Here is an 18,175-nt window from a genome sequence, read left to right on the forward strand (position 1 = left end):
TACTTGGCAAAACTAGCACTGCAGAAAGGCTGTTATCATCACATATTTCTAATTTTAGCATAGGCTGACACTGTATAAGTACTTCACTACTTGTATAAATACATAACTAGTCACTGGTCATTACTGACTAGGACTGTGTCATTACTGTCCTACAACTTTGCAAATCACACTTTAATTCACATCTTAATTATTGTTGGATTGCTGTTTCCCAAACCAGCATAAAGATCACTGTCAAGTCTAAAGGTGCTGAACTAAGGTTGAAACTTTCACCCAGTGCGAAAATGCTGCTAAACATGTAAATACATGGCATAAATATAAAAACATGTAAAAGCATGCTAAACATTTCATGTTAGAAACATTCAAAATTCATTTGTCAACATTTGTGGTCAACTAAACTTCAAAATGCATGCTTACTGAACTTGGATCTACAGTGTAAATCCATTATTTTTAGGTAAATGTATTATTGTAGCACAAACCAACTTTAAGGAAAAAATATCAGTATAGAATTGAAGTTGAGTAAATTCAAAGGACTTCCAAAAGCTACCTTAACTTTCTCCAAGTTTATCGCTCAATGTGGTGACACCAACAGAGAATGAGAGTGAGACAGAAACAGAGGGGGTGCAGCTAGTGGGACACATTAGGCTACATGCCATGTCTAAAGGAAATTTAAAGTGTTCAGTATAGGAGACATAGAAGAGTGAGCCATAGAATAAGTAACCAGATGTTGGTCCATCTGATGAACAAGAAATTTAACAGACAAAGGAAAGATGAAAGGGAGGGCAAAAAGAAAACTGTGACAATGATGTAAAAAGATGAGACAGACAGACAGAGAGGAGACAGTATCCAGTGACCTGCTGCATATCACACTGTAGCCTCTTTAGAACTTGCACTCAGCAACTGACAGGCAAACAGGAACCAGAAAGTGACCCTCATGGAAACTTACCCGTGTCTGTGAGATCCCCTCGACCGGCCTGAGTAGTATGAGTAGCCAGAGTAGGTGGACTCTGTATCCATGGCTTCACTGTTTTTCCCCAGCAAATGGCTGAGGGCTTTTTGGATGTTGACAGGATTGAGGGCAGGCAGAAATTTTTGGGGAGTCTTATCTGGAGGAGCTTACTCAGCAGAAGAACAATGAGAGTCAACTCAATCCTGGACTTGTGCCTGGGGGCTCTACACAGTTCATTCTGAAAAGACAAGAGAGTTCAGTTTTTAGTCGTGGGACTACAAAATTCAAAAGAGCCTTCCCTCAAGAGCAGCAGAATTCACTTTCTACTCCTGTTTCCTCTATTGCAGTCAGGAGAGATTTTTTTTTCTTTTCTAAGATTCCTATCCGTTTCCCTGTTTCTGGTACTTAAATGTGTGTGTCTCTGTGACCTGCTCACAATTGGACCACATTAAATACAGGTGTAAACATGCTCTAAACTGTTTTGTGACCTGATTTATCAAATGCCTGTGTTTGCACTTAGCATTAACATGTGTCCAGTATCAAAATGCTGTCCACATACACATATGCATTGTGACCAGACCAGAATGTTTCAGGTGTCTCACTAATTCAACTCATCAACTTCTTAGTGTGTTGAATAGTAAGACATCTAAAACATTCTAGAAGGTGAGTCCAGAGGACCAGAGTTTAAATGCCATGTAGACCAGAGGTCCCCAACTACCGGGCCGTGGAAGAATTTCTACTGGGTCGCGAGAATTTTCTGGGGAAAATTTGTATAGATATAATGCTCTGTTATTTATTGTAAATGATTGTTCTAATTATTCTGTACTTTCACTGAATGTAATTGATATGGAGTAGCAATTTGACGATTTAATGTTAAATTAGTAATTAAAAGATTGCTCTGATCTGTCATATAGCCTCTGTCTCCTCTCCACCAACAAGCTCGTGTGTGGTGGGCGTTCTGGCGCAATATATCTGCCGTCGCATCATCCAGGTGGATGCTGCGCACTGGTGGTGGTTAAGGAGATTCCCCCCTTCTATGTAAAGCACTTTGAGTGCCCAGAAAAGCGCTATATAAATGTAAGGAATTATTATTATTATTATTATTATTATTATTATTAGGGCTTAAACATATTGCAGTTAATCCGTGATACGTACGGACCAGATCCAGACCCCACCGTTTGGCATGTGATTTGCAGATTAATATGCCAATTTACACATTCAAGCTATTTAAAACCACAAGAAGAAGAAACGAAACACAACTCAATTTGTTACTTACGCACGGTTTTTGCACACACCCAAAGCGTGCACAAGCATAGAGAGTGTTTCAGACAGTGCAACATTCCAAGTTGATTCCTCTTTCATGTCTCCCTGCATTTAAGATACATAGCTACACTTGGGGGTTACGTTGCAATATTGGAAATATTTCTGTTTTAAACCACGAAGGCGAGCCAATGGATAAGCAACATGCAAACTTCGCGCAATAGTTATGCCGGTGAAGTTCTTAACTTCAGTCAATTCATTATACAGATTCTAATGCTGCATTAACAGCGCATATTCTCTCAGAGACGACATCAACATATGCTGATAACCGTGTATAACTGTATAAAATTAGTGCCCCCCATACCCCCTGGTCCGCGAGAATATTTTCAAACCGTAACCAGTCCATGGAGAAAAAAAGTTGGAGACCCCTGATGTAGACAATATATTTGCACAACGAAACACAAAATACCACCACTATCATTATGGCTTCAAAAGTTACCACATCTGCATAATGCCCGCCTACGCTCCGTACGGAGAATAGAGAAGAACTCCAGACATACTTATTTTGGAATCACATCATTGTGAGACTTCAGACAGACATGTTTTATCATTACAATCTCTAAAGATTGGTGGATGAAAAACTAAAGTGCACAATGACATGTTTTCGACTGAAAGTAACAAGCTGAGCCTTGTCTAAACACATAGGTGTGTGAGCGAATTTGTGCATTTGTTGGGTGTAGCTACATGAATTAAAAGAAAAGCGTTAGCTCCCCTGCAACACTTGGAACCAGCGTCTGGTGGTTTCATGTTATTTCATGTCATATACATAAAGTAGAACTCTGTTCAACTATGTTGAATTGTCAATGATTGCAATTGCTTCTATTGTAGGAAATCAGTAACTCTTAATTAAATTTAATGTTATGAGGTCACTTCGTTTGTGCAGGTTGCTGTGTTTGTGAATGCCCTCCCACACTCACCTTTTTGTAGCTCAAACAGTACTATGGTGCAAGCAATGCCAAGGTCATGGGTTTGATTTCCAGGGAAAGCAAGAATACGTAAAGTGTGTACCTTGAATGCAATGTAGGTCACTTTAGATAAAAAAATGTAAAATGTCAGAGCATCATGCAGCAGCATCAAAACATGCTCTCTGTAGGGCTGCCCCTTAATAGTCAACTAACTGTTGGACTGTTGGTCAACCAGAAAAGGCTTGGTCGGCCAAAATCACTTAAAAAAAAAGATTATTAGCGGCTGGTCTAAGTGATTTGGGCAGGACAAACGCTCACCTATCATTCATCAACCTCAAATATGGCTTATCATCATCGTCAAGAAAAAAAGAATTACCCTAAACTGTGTATATTTGCCTAGACATTAAAAATATATCTACAGATAGAAAAAGGTGTACTTTTAAATGAACCAATTAAACTGGAAATATTCTCAGTTTTTGTAATCCATATGAAACATGCATACAGGCGCATCACTATATGAGTTAGTATCACCGACTTCATCTCGTCAGCCGGAAAAACAAAGAAAGCACTAGTTTATCAACAAATTATTAAAATGTTAATGCAGCCTCCTTACAGTTTTTCCCTGACACATTTATAATCATTACTTCTGCTGGTGTGCTGTGGCAAGCTTTGTGTGGGCTATTGTTATTAGGCTATGTAGGCAATTTAAGGCTCATTATTATGATTTATATGGTTTATTAATAAACATACGATTAGTCGACTAATGCTTAAAATGAACAACTACTAGTCAAACAGAAAAAATCTGTAGTCGAGGCCAGCCATAGCTCTCTAAGTTGAACTGTGCCTTCCTTTAAAAGGGACCACCAAAGAAAAAAATCTTAAACTCACTTTTTCTTATTTAATGGGAATTAGTCTTGTACTCAGTTTTCACACATTTTGTGCTTGTTTGTTAAGAAAATATAAGGCAGGCTCCTCTGAGAATATAACTGCCTTCATGAGGAGAAGAAAACAAATGGTGCACATCCCAGATGCCTCTGTTGGGAAAATTTCACTATGCTTTCTTTTAAGCAGTGTTGCAGGAAGCCTGCAACCATCGATAACGGTCAAAGAACTAATGGTACAGTAATGGTAATCTGTCTGGTTATGCTAGGGTTGAGAGATGGTGTGAATTGGAAGCAAAAATAAGCTCTAGGCTTCACAATGAACATTTACGCAAATCACCAAAACATTTACTAATGCCAGACAAAGACCTTCAGAACTACAGCTGACAGAATTAACTGAGCTTTTTCTCTGTATCTGATATAATCCATACCATGTGCTTACATGATCTCCTCCCATGGCTTACCACTCATACATTACAGTACATCTGTCACTGTTGTCACACTCCCTCATTAGACCTTCTTGCAATGGCAGCTTTTCTCATGGTTGTTTGTACTACGATAGACATACTCCAACTTAAAAAAAAGACTTTCAAAACACATTATTTACATTTGAGGAGCCAATTAATTGTTATTCAGGCTCAAGATTTATTGTTCCTGCAGTGTAGATGCAACGTAATGCCATTTTTGTATCGACAAAATGTTTTGTGAATGATTATTAATCATCTCGTCTCGTAGAAAGACAAAATTATTTGATTTGTTCACTTATGTGGAGTAATTTACTAATTCTCACCTACATGTCATAGCTAGTAAAGGTGTAGTTGTTACCTGCATAATATATGCAAAATTTGCAGAAAGTAATACTTTTTGGTGGAATATCCTTCTTGCTTTAACATTTCCACATACTTTTAGAAGGTTATCATATCTGACAATAGAAGTAATGTAATCTTGATATTAGCACATCGTAGGGATGGGCGATATGGGCTTAAAGGAGAGCTCCACTTCCAGAACAACAATTTACAAATAATTTACTCACCCCCTTGTCATCCAAGATGTTCATGTCTTTCTGTCTTCAGTCATAAAGAAATAATGTTTTTTGAGGAAAGCATTTCAGGATTTTTCTTCATATAATGGACTTGATTGGTGCCCTGATTTTGAATTTCCAAAATGTAGTTTAAATGCAGCTTCAAATGGCTCTAAATGATCCCAGCCGAGGAAGAAGGGTCTTATCTAGCAAAACAATCGTTTATTTTTTTCGAAAAATAAAAATGTGTATACTTTTTAAGCACAAAAGCTTGTGTAGCACAGGCTCTGGGATGGATTGAAAAGCCAGCTCTATTTTTAGATTATGTTTTAGTCATCAGAAAAGAATGAATGAGGAATTACGAGAGGTAACGGGATTACACATACATTCCTAACATGTAAATTATTGAAGCCAAATACTTACATTTCCCCAAGCTGCTTAGCTGTAGTACAGTGTTCATAGGCTTAATCATGAAGCATACAGTCAACGGGGATGCAGTGACCCCACTTTTATCTCTCTCTTTATATTACCCTTATTGTAGATGGACGCACAGAGGTAGACAATACACTCAATTAACACCAGGAAAGGCAGTTTTCGTCAGAGCACTTGTTATTCTTAATTTTGACATTAATTTAAATTTTTACACTAGACATATATATCGGTTCAAAATATTGGTTATCGGTAAAATGATCCGAACTTCCCACTACACTACAACGAACCACGTCTAAGTTCATCCTCTGTGTACATCTTTTTGTTTGTAAACAGTGTTCGACTTACTTGCACTTTCTTAGTCTTTGCGCATTTGCTTTGTAAACACTGGGTCTGTAGTTCCGCCTACATTTGGCGTGACCTTTCGACATGATTCAATAGTACGTGAACGCGCATCCCAGAACCTGTGCTACACAAGCTTTTGTGCTTAAAGTATACACATTTTTATTTTCCGAAAAAAAATGACAGATCGTTTTGCTAGATAAAACCCTTCTTTCTCGGCTGGGATCATTTAGACCCCTTTTGAAGCTGCATTTAAACTACATTTTGGAAGTTCAAAATTGGGGCACCAATCAAGTCCATTATATGAAGAAAAATCCTGAAATGCTTTCCTCAAAAAACATAATTCTGTGGTATGAAGCCATGTCTGATCGCAAAAGGATATTTCAAACACTCGACTATGTTATGAAGTTAATTTAGAGAAAAACATGTCAATAAATGATATCTTTGCTGGACAACAGGTTTGTAAACAGGCTCATTCACATGCAAAACTGTATCGCACACATGCTACTGTAGACTTTATCAATATTATCGCAGGAAGACTAATTCTTATCGTGGGAAAAGATTTTACCGGTATATCGCAAACGATAAGATATCGCCCATCCCTAGCACATAGGAGGTCTTATGATGAAGTCATGATGTTATCTGTGGTGATGTAATAATGATGTATTTGAGGAAGTGGGTTTACTTTTGTATATCTTGTTCAGATTTGTTGTGGTTAATACATGAAGGGGTTTTGAATTGTTTAAACATTGTTTTATTGATTATTAACTATTCCACTGATATTGTGACCAGAGTCTTTAGAAGGGTGAGTGTTACACTGCCCTGAATTTCCATTTCACTTGATTTAGTTTTTCCATTGCTGACGATGCGGCTAGATCTTGGCAAGGTCCAGTAATCATACAAGGCTTTGAGCAGTTGGGCAAGGTAGCCAATTTGGTAAAGTGACCGGATGTTCCACATGCCAATGAGGGTATTAGTCTTTGTGCTGAAGAACGAGCCAATCATGGGGTGTTGGGAAGCCGTAGGGGGACTTTAACGAAACTCTGTCATTGGGACTTGTTCATCTTCTCCACCACTGATTGAACTTATTTCAGTTATTTTCACAGTTAATTATACCCATTAAGATGTATTATACTTTCACCTTTCATTTTATTGCTCTATCATATTTCATCTTTAATTTAATAGCACATTAGAGCTGCTCTTTTGCAGAGGATCAGTACTGTAATCACAAGGCGATTTCTTGTAACAATACAGGGAATGTTATACATGAATCCTGTAACATTGATGAACATATTTTCTGAAATATAAGTCGCATTTTTTATCATTTGAAATGTGCTGTATCGGTATCGGTGCATCCCTAAGTAAGGTTTTAAAGAGATGAGAGCTAGCCCTATCCCAACCCTCCTCCTTTATCCGGTCGCTGCAAAAGCAGAATTGGATCAAACAGAAAGGCCAAGAAGCACTAGAAGCTGCCAACAGAAATGACACGAACATTATAACAAATCATCAGAGAGCTCAGCGGATTCCTTTGTGGGAACAGATTATTGATCAGTGATCAAGATCGTCCACTGTTGCCGGCCGAAACACAAGAGAGACATTGGGTGGAACACTTCGAGGAACTCTTGAACCAGCCTGTACCGGTGTCTGAGTTTGCTTGCAGTTCATCTACCTGTGGAAGACGGACCAATCTCAGTCGCAGAGACTAAAGCGGCAGGTATGGTCCTCCAGACTGGCTGTGGACCCGGCGTTGACAAAATTTTGGAATTTTGAAATTTGAAATGCTCTACTACAGTGGCCATGCCCTAATCAACGAATGAAACTTTCGAAAAAGGGAAATCTTGCCGATGACAACAACTGGCATGGTATCATGCTACTCTCAGTCCCGGCAAGGTTTTGTGCTCAGATCTCCTTCGATGCCTCCACCGAGCGACTGATGCACAATTGCGAGAGGAGCAGTCTGGTTTTAGACAGCATCTGTCTAAAGGTTTTCGAACACAACAACACATCTTGTGTAAAAATATGCTAATATTACACCAGATTGATTAGCTGATTAGCACATTCCAACTACATACAAAGTTTTACATCAAATCCCTCATGATGCTTAAATTGAGCTATGTCAGTCAGACTTTCACATGCTTTCACGCTTTCTCTGCATGCACTTCATTCAAATCCTTCTCTCCATTCCATTACTTTAAGGGATTATGCAAATTCTGTGCCATTCATTAACATGAAGTTGGCCCAGACAGATCAAAAAGCCCCTTTCTATAATGAATAATTCAATCCCAAAATTTAAACTCAGAGACTCTGACTCAATCTTGTTGTGATTCAATGGCCATGGTAAAAGGATGTAATAATGAGAGCGCAATCTGTGCCTGGCATCACAAATTTAGCACATCTTTCTCTCTCATTGCAGCTATTAGAATTACAGAAACCAGAGTCTTCTGTCAGTTAACACTTGCGAGAGCTTTATGAAAGAGAAGCAATGCTGAGGACAGTGAAAATAGTCCAACAGCTAGAGTTCTGTCATGACAACTACATGGTCGCAGGGTTAAAGTATTTGGTCTTGGAGGAACAGATCTGCTACACTGCTGCTGCAGCTGTCGATATTATTACTGCTGTTGGCATGTACAGAGACTTGATTCTGCCAATATATCCACAAACATGCTGCTGCTGCACATATAACATACATGAAATTACCAATAGTAGATGTACACAGGCGGAACAGGGAAAGATGGAGATTTTCTGAAAGCGTGCTACAAACAGCAACAGCAAACACTGCCCAAGTGTTTCAATGTTCAGCAGAAAGCTCATATGTCCTCTGCTGCAACAGTAAACAGTCAGCTCCTGTCAGCTCATGTAGATAATGATGTGATTAATAGCAAATTGAGTTTAGGACTTAATAGTCCGTGCCATCTAGAGTTTCAAGACAGAACTTTGTATTACTGTCATGACAACTCTCGAAAAGATTGGCATGGTAGTGGACATTTCAATGTTAATGTATTTGGTCTTGGTGGAATATGTTACTGCTGCCTAAGAGCAGATACAAAGTCTTGCTACTGCCAAGTAGAATATGCTATGTGAACATGCAAGACATGCTGCTGTTGCACATATAATATACACGGAATTACAAAGCCGACTGGACATGCAATTCATGATATTAAAGCGGTCATCGGATGCAAACTTCACTTTTTCATGTTGTTTGAACATTAATGTGTGTTGGCAGTGTATGTACAAATCTACCCTATAATGATAAAAATTCATGCAGTGGTTTTTAATTAATCTGTAAAAATAATATCCCCTTTTTCAAATCGAGCCGTTCTCAGATGCCTGTCGGTGTGCCATCACATCCACAGAGGCCACTCCCATGATAGTTGATTGACATGAGCTCTTACCTTAGACCAGCTGTCACAGTCCAGTAACTTTCCTTGTTTCGATGTCGGAACAGGGATGTAAGTTAGACAAGAATATCTCCGACTGAGTGATTGAGGTGTTGTGTTGCTGGATGTAATAATGAACATAGTCGTCGTCATTTACTCCCGACATCTGAGCTGCTGAAGATGCAGTGGATTTCATTTGTTTGTGAATGGAATGTGCCTCCCGATCTACATATATCCATCTATGTTCGTGCGAATCATTCATGATCCAGCTTCACTTACAGCTGGAGTGTGTATAAGCATTTTTTTTATGAATCTTAGCGATCGCCTTTCCTTATAACGTGGTAGTTAGGAAGTTTAGTGGCTAAACGCGGCTAAAGTAAACAAGATCGTTATTCCACAGAGAGAAGAGAGGGGCGGGGTGAGCAGAGCTCATTTGCATTTAAAGGAACAACCCCTTAGAACAAGATGATTTTTGCAGAGCTCATTTTGACAAGGTAAAAAGGGTGTTGTTTTACAAACCATTGAGAATTTTTAATCAAAGTATATTAGAGACTTTTCATTAAGACCCTAAAGAATCATATCAACTTGTGGAAAATGGGCATCCGATGACCCCTTTAACAAATAGCCAAATAGTGGCCAAGTATTTGAATGTTGAGCAGCAAGCTCAATGGTTGCTGATGCAACAGAAATCAGCTGCACCATGTACAGAGTAGCTCCCCAACATGCAAACTGGGGAGACATTTGATTTACTAGAGGGGGTCTACTGGTATCACCAAGGGAGGGGTTGGGGGGTAGTTCATTAGAGTTTTCTCTCTTTTTCCACACTTTTCTTTGCTTTTAAATTGCTTGTAAATGTCTGTGCGCATTTTACTTTCAGTTTCCAAATAGCAGCAATTCGCCGCCAAGTGACTGAATCGACAACAACAAAACAGTACAATGACAAACTCACTTACATTAAAGATAGAATGATTAATTTATTAACAAAATGAATAGAAATACACCATGGTATAGGCCTAATATAAAATAAAAAACAACTTCCACAAAGTTAATTTAATAAAAAACTGAAAATCAGCAAACAATCAATGGAATCAAATAAATAAGAAACGAATGTTCTTCCAATAAGCTGCCAAAATCACCTTCTCCTCATGTGATAAACGAAATTTGACTCCTGTCACTGATCTGTGATGTGACTGTTGTTAGGCACACTGCATTGAGCAGCCACATTCAGTTTATAATTGTACTGTCTGTTCTCTAACTGAGCAACATGATTTTATTACTACAAAATAAATAAATAAACAAAAATGGGGTGGTGTCGCGATGGCCAAGTGTTGCAGCTTAACACTGGTAACACTGGTAACACAGACTACCACAACAAGCCCAGTCCATACTATGGAGAAAATACTATGAAAATCAGTGAAAAAGAAGCGCTAAAGAAAGGGAAGGTCACCACCAAGTTTTGCTTTATACTTGGCAACAAATACCCATTATGGAAAACAGTTAAGAGCCTGGGTAAGATGTTTGACCGATCCCAGCCAAGGAAGAAGGGTCTTTTTTAGCGAAACTATCAAAATAAAAATTTGTTTACTTTTTAAGCACAAAAGCTTGTGTAGCACAGGCTCTGGGCATACTACTGAATCACTTCCAAAGGTCACGCAGAACGTAGGCGAAACTACAGATAGATAAGACCCTTCTTCACCAGCTGGGATTGTTTAGAGCCCTTTTAAGCTGCATTTAAACTGCATTTTGGAAGTTCAAAATCCTGGCACCAATGAAGTCCATTATATGGAGAAAAATCCTGAAATGCTTTCCTTAAAAACCATAATTTCTTCAAGACTGAAGACAGAAAGACATGAACATCTTGGATGACAAGGGGGTGAGTAAATTATTTGTAAATTGTTGTTCTGGAAGTAGAGTTCTCCTTTAATATAGAACTGACTGTCTTTGTGTAAATACTCGCCAAGACAGACATTTTGACATATTTTGACACTATTACTGCTAGCTCACGATGAGTTGATATGTCACCATGCACCAAGCACCACGACACAAGTCGGGCTTGATCAACCTTTCCAGCATTGCCTGGGTGAGAATGTCTGACTCGAAAAAAACCTGAAACACCTAATGACCTCAGGACACACAGAGTCACTGTTAAAGGGGTCATCGGATGCAAAGTTCACTTTTACATGTTGTTTGAACATTAATGTGTGTTTGCAGTGTATGTACACATCTACCCTATAATGATAAAAATCCATGCAGTGGTTTTTAATTTATCTGAATAAAAATAAAATCCTTCTTCAAATTGGGCCAGTCTCAGATGCCTGCTCCCACAAAAGTTGATTGACATGAGCGTCTTACCTCAGACCCGCCCTAAATCAGCTGTAACAGTCCAACCTCCATTGTTTCAATGCTGGAGTGGGGATGTAAGTTAGACAAGAATATCTCAGACTGAGCGATTGAGGTGTTGTGTTGCTGGATGTAATAATGAACATAGTGGTTGTCATTTACTCCTGACATCTGAGCTGAGCTTACTTGTATTTAATGGAGCAATCCATCAGAAAAGGTTGATTTTTGCAGAGCTCATTGTGACAAGGCAAAAAGGGTGTTATTTTACACTACCACTGAGAATTTTTAACCAAAGTATATTATAGACTTTTCAAGACCCTAAAGAATCATATCAACTTGTGGAAGATGGGCATCCAATGACCCCTTTAAAAACAGCAAATTCTGATCTCTTGGACAAAGATGCCAGATTCAGGGCCAATGTGACCACCCAAGATAGACTATCTGATTTGGATAAATCCGGCATGGAGAAACAGAGCTTCCTAGACCAGCAGCCAGAAAAACTCAAATCAGACTACCAGCAGTTGAAACGAGCCTTGATAAAAGAATTCTCTGACCCAGAGTCAGATTCGCTGCTCTGGTCACCAAACAGGGTCAGCATGAAACTTTTAAGGCTTACTATAACTGACTCCAACAACCCTACTTCAGAGCTCAAGGGTGTGACATCTTCACACTTTAAAAGATCACCAATCACAAGATCACAGATTCTGAGAAACTGAAGTCTTGTAGGGACCGCTAGGTTTGTGCCAGGCTGTAGCCTTGTCTTTTCCGTTCATCAAAGACCTTCTGTACCAAACCGGTTCTATCTCAACAACAAAACCTCAGCAAAGATCAACTGGTGGGAGCTTTAACTAATTGCATCAGGACTTTGTTTTGAAATGGGTGAGACGTGCAAGTACTGAACATAGTCTCATTCTCATTTACTTTGAATGGTGTGAAATCAAGTGTTGCCAAGGTCCGTTGTGTCGCTTATCTGGCGTTGCTCGTGGCAAAAGTTTAAAACTTTTTAACTTTTGAAGCAACAGTGCAGGCGTCAGCCAATCAGATCGCGTTCATGCAACACCAGAAAAGTAATGTGACTGGCTGTTCTCACTATGACGGTCACGTCAGCACCAAGTTTCAACCACTGTGAACGTGCCGTAAACTGACACCTTAAGTATCGTCTTCCCCTTTCACAACAGTGTGTGACTATAGAAATGATGCTTCCTTTAGGCTGCAGATCTGCTGAGTGTCAACTGCTGGCCATAACTCCATGCTTTTATTCTATAATCATATCTTAACACTTTAATTCTACACTCTGCTTCTGCATAAACCCTCTTTCCATACCAAACTGTATGAGGTTTTTCGTAGTTTTGCAGTCTCTAATCATGCCGATCACAGCTACATGCTGTTAAAAGTGTGATGGATGAGGATATTTTTATTTATGGCCAAAAGAGTAATATTCTAATATAGACATTCTTAACAAGCATTTGTTAGATGAATGCAAGATGGACGTCTAAGACTGATTGTGTCAGGAGTAGGGGTGGGAATCTTTCAGTACCTCACGATTCAATTCAAATCGTTTCTAAGGGTCACGATTCAATTAAAAACCGATTCATGGTTTTTCAATTTTCACGATTTACAATTTTTAATCAATTTTTTTGTGCACACTGAACATCAAATGCACCAGTTTTTCAAAACAAAATGGGTAGTCCTGACTCAGGAAATCAGTGTTTCCTATTAACTTCCTAATAAATCATACCGTGTTCATGAACATGTTTCTTTCTGCAGAAAGGAAATGACACATACTACAAAACCCCTAAATACAAAACACTGGGTAATTATACTGTATATAAATTGTGGGCATCAAGGAGGCGATATTAATATATGGGGCATTGATACCGCTTTTGAATGTGCATTTGCATTTTGCTTTCATTTTTGAGATTAGCGATCATATGGAGTGGCAGTCAAGTCGCTTACACACAAGGAATTTGTCTTGGCCACAGAAGCTTCCAGTGCACAGACAGGATCACAAGTGACAAGACACAGATAACAAAAATGAAAAGACACAAACAATAGACAAATAAACGAGTGATTAGAATAAATATGTGAAAGACAATATACAATAGACAATATAATGTAAGTACAGATGTTCTACATATTTTACAAAATTAGATTTTTGTCAGTGGTGTTCAGGATCTGCAAATCATTCGGCATCGTCCAATCAGTCATCTCTCCTTACTCTGTTTATGTGGTAAGTAAAATATATATTATGTACTCTAATGTAACAGGCTATCACTAGCAAGCGGTTAACTATGTCCTTCTAGTGGCTCCGTAGAACACGCTGTTCCTTTTCCGTGTCTTTCCAAATACAGATTCACTATTTGGGCACATCCCTACTTCCCTTAATAACAAAAGATCAGTAATATAATATTTTTTCCAAACACTTGCCCTTGATGAAAATGGGACAGGATGAATTTCACTGAACTTTATCCTCACATCATTTCTTGTGATAATAAAAATAAACAGAAGTAACAGTCTCATTCTGTTTTGGTTTAGTTGTAGTATTCCTTGTACTGTACCTATGGTAAGTTTGACCTAGCTTTGATCCATGTTGATACCCTGATACCCTAACAGTTAGCCTGCCCCTGGATGCGCAGTATACTGGTATTGGAAAAATACCGGTATATATTATATTTCAAACGGTACGATATCATAAATTTGCTCAATTCGGTATTCCATACGCTGCTGTTGCTGCGCAACCGGTAAATGTGACAACAAAACGCGATGGATCAAACAGATAAAACTCTATCAACGTGCCCGAAATTAATGAATAAAGAGAAGAGCAGAAGTGAAATATGCCATTACTTTGCATACAAAACAGATGATAAAGGTGAACTAACTGACCTTACTGCACCTGTATGCAATAGGGATGGGACGATAAATCGTTGCAACGCGAATCGAGAAATGATTCAGTATTCTATTTTCAGAACACATCGCGATTCTTTCTCAAATCATTTCTGTGTTTAGTTTTGAACAGCAGATGGCACTGCTTGCTTTAGAAACAGCCGTGCTCTGCTTGTTCCAAAATCCTTACATGCACTTGAACCTAAAATAATCATTTATACAATTTGAAAAGGTTGAAGCGAATTACAAGGGTGTTCACAGTGGGCTGTGTTTACAATAATCTTGCGTCATAAAAGCATTCTGAGCCGAGGTGAAATTGCATGACTCAGCCGAACGCACAAGTGCTGGTCAGCACTCTTTTTCATGAGCATTTGAGTGTGCGGATAAAACTAAATTAGAGCGCCATCTTCTGTTAAAATCTAAGCTCAGAATCGATTCCAAAGAGAATGGCGACGCTTTCGAAAGATCTCAGAATCGATCCACGAATCGATGTATTGTCCCATCCCTAGCATGCAAGCGTAGTTATAAATCATGTGTTGTCAGTTCGACAACAACAGTTTGATACAAAGGTATTAAAATATAAATCTGTTTTTATTATTATTATTATTATTATTATTATTATTATTTATATATATATAAAATTATTTTCAATTCACTTATCTTTTGAGGCTGCTTATTTGTCACCTATGGTATCTATTTAGTATTGATACAGAGGTATTACATTCTGGCATTGTACCGAAGCTGAAATTATGGTATCGAGCTATCCCTAGCCTTACTAGGTTAGTTTCCTAGCAAAAGTTGCCATAGTGACTGAGCTTGAGCTATGGTATATTTGCTTTATGGAAACAAATCAACTGACAATAAGTCAGACAAACTGAAATAAGCCTGTCTTATTTGGGAAACTTGTTTTATGAAAATTGTTGAATTAATTTGTTACTGTTGTTTTCTTTGTGCACAAAAAGTATTCTCATAGCTTTATAAAATTAAGGCTGAATCACTCCCGCCACATGGACTATTTCAATCAATGTTCTTACTACCTTTCTGGGCCTTGAATGTTTTTTTCTGTCTGTGCAGGGTCAGAAGAGTTTCGAATTTCATCAAAAAAATATGAATTTGTGTTCCAAAGATGAACAAAGGTCTTACAGGTTTGGAACAACAAGATGGTTGTTAATGATTGAATTTAAATTTTTGGGTAAACTATCCCTTTAAATTGCAGTCAAATGGTTGAATTTTGACAGGCTACAGAATTTTGACAATCTGGAAGACTTTAAAATGGAGAAAAAACTAAAACGGGAAGTAGGCTGTTCCTTTGTATATGTTCACATAGTGTGCTAACGCTTTGTTTTCTCCTGTTAGAGGCCAATCACACAGAACGCGTTTTTGCATTTTAAAAAATGAGAGAGGCATTGCAGCAGAGTGAGAAAAATAAAAGGTCTAGTAGTTTTTTGTTATTGTTTATATATATATATATAAAAAGTCAAAAAGCAACGCAGTGGAATGCAACAATGCATTCTGTGTGAATGCCTCACACTGTTATGCTGGGTTCACACCGCACGATTTTCAGTCATCGGATTCGCTGCTCTTTTCACACTGCATGACTGTCTGGGGTACCTTAGTTGTTGTGTGCACACCACACAATGGATCAGTGACAGGGGGGGTCAGACATTACACAACTTCTCAATAAAAGGAATCTCCGACAACTTCATCAGGTCTACAAACTACGTTTCACAACCAAACATACGTAAGATTTGATACAGAAATCACACAAAAGAGAGAATGGAGTTATTCTTGTCAAAAACAGTATCCTGCAAAAAGTTTGCAGTCCAAGATGTTTGTACACTGATTTGCAGTGAAAAATAAAACAGAACAATATGAAGGAGAGATGTTTGCAGAAGCCATGCATGCTGATGTTCTGTTGCATCTATGACCACCCCCTGAACGTTCCCTTGTCTTGTATCTGGCTCTCTCATTGGCTGTAGGGTATGGCTGCACAATTAATCGAATTTCTAATCATTGATCACAATTTCAGATGCCACAATTATGTAATCGTTCAAAGGCACAGTTACAAAAAAATAAAATAAAAAAAACAATTATTCCAAAAAAACATCTATTGGTGTTAACTAAAAAGTAAAACCAACATATGGCTCTTTTTATAACACAAGACCTTAGAGGAATCAGACTCAATCTGTTTTTTGTTTTTTTTTTGGATTCAAGATGGATTCAAGACATTGCACTGTGTGACCAGCTGGGCTGCCAACTTTTGAGTTCAACTCGGAGTGAGAATTTCCACAGTGGGTTGGGTGGGGGATATATATATATATATATATATATATATATATGTACACATTTGTGTACAAATAATTATATCCACAATTTTTTCTATTAATCTATTAGTCCACATTTACATTGCTTAATGAACTTGTTTTTTGTTTTTTTTGACAAACAAACTTCTCACAATCAAAAACGAATCCCGCAATTATGTGAGGGATGAGGGATTTATGTCACTCCCTTAAACTATGCTGCTTGTACAGGGTATTCTGTAAGGTATCCTGCTATAATTCTGAACAGATTATATATATATATATATATATATATACACTGTATAATCATTAAAAAGGTGTCACTTACAGACTGTGTTTGTTCCGGTCTGTGACAGTTAGAGTATGTCGAAAAACTCCCATCTCATGCTCTCCCTGAACTTCGAAATCGTCCTATATCACTGTTTTACCGTTTGATCTTCTTTGCATGTCCATATTGCAAAGACTGGGTTGGAACTTCTGCAGTGATGTAGGATGATTTTGAAATGATTTTTGAAGTTGAGGGAGAAAATATGATTGGAGTTTTTCGACATACCCCAACTGTCTTGAGTCAGAATACACAGAGTTCATGGAGAGAAAGGCAAGACGAACGTTTGAGATTAAAAAGTATTTACATTGTATTTTTTTAATGAAAATAATTGATTGTTTCGCTAGATAAGACCCTTCCTCCTCTGCTGGGACCATTTACAACCGCATTTGGGATCGTTTGAAGCCGCATTTAAACTGCTTTTTGGAAGTTCAAAATCAGGGCACCATACCAGTCCATTATATGGAGAAAAATGCAGAAATGTTTTCCTCAAAAAACATAATTTCTTTACGACTGAAAAAAAGAAGGACATAAACATCTTGGATGACAAGGGGGTGAGTACATTATATGTAAATCTTTGTTTTGGAAGTGGACTTCTCCTTTAAGTTCATCACAATCTCTGAACAAATCACTGAACAAAATTTGGGGTTTAGCCAAGAGCGAATTATGACTGATTTGAATGAAATGGCCAATCAGAGGTGTTCTAGAATCAACAGGTATGTTTGATTGGCTGCATTGCTCAGTGCTACAAAAAACAATCAAGAGCACAAACACAAGTACACACTGGAGCCTTTACCAAATCTGTTTTGCTAAAATCCTACTATAATATTTTCAATTTGTGGTTTTTACTGCCTGAGAAAATGGACGTGTGGCATGAGAGTGTGAGAAAAGTGTCAGTTGCGTGAGTCTCACGCTGAATGTGTAAAAAGTTGGCAGCTTATATTCAACAACTATGAGAGATAGGCCTGCCTACCGTTTAAAGAGCCATTTCATTGCTGTCTTTCAAAAAAGGGTGTTGCCATTATTAAATCGCTTTGAAATTGTAGCTGCATGACAGGTATGTAGCAGACACTGTCACGGTCCTGCGTAATCCTGTGTAAACTGTA

At 38.2% G+C, this 18,175-nt stretch overlaps 1 protein-coding gene across 1 annotated transcript in view; it reads right to left on the minus strand.

The window, feature by feature from the left end:
* The window catches only part of LOC127166411 (vang-like protein 1), a 67,286-nt gene that overhangs the window by 47,590 nt on the left and 1,521 nt on the right, over positions 1-18,175 (minus strand). The window contains exon 2 of the mRNA XM_051111662.1: positions 944-1,184. Coding sequence (XP_050967619.1) covers positions 944-1,014 — 71 coding nt within the window. The 5' untranslated portion in view covers positions 1,015-1,184. The remainder of the gene's footprint in view (positions 1-943; positions 1,185-18,175) is intronic.

The sequence above is a fragment of the Labeo rohita genome, chromosome 1 (assembly GCF_022985175.1).
Source record: "Labeo rohita strain BAU-BD-2019 chromosome 1, IGBB_LRoh.1.0, whole genome shotgun sequence".
In the NCBI taxonomy this organism is placed as follows: Eukaryota; Metazoa; Chordata; class Actinopteri; order Cypriniformes; family Cyprinidae; genus Labeo; species Labeo rohita.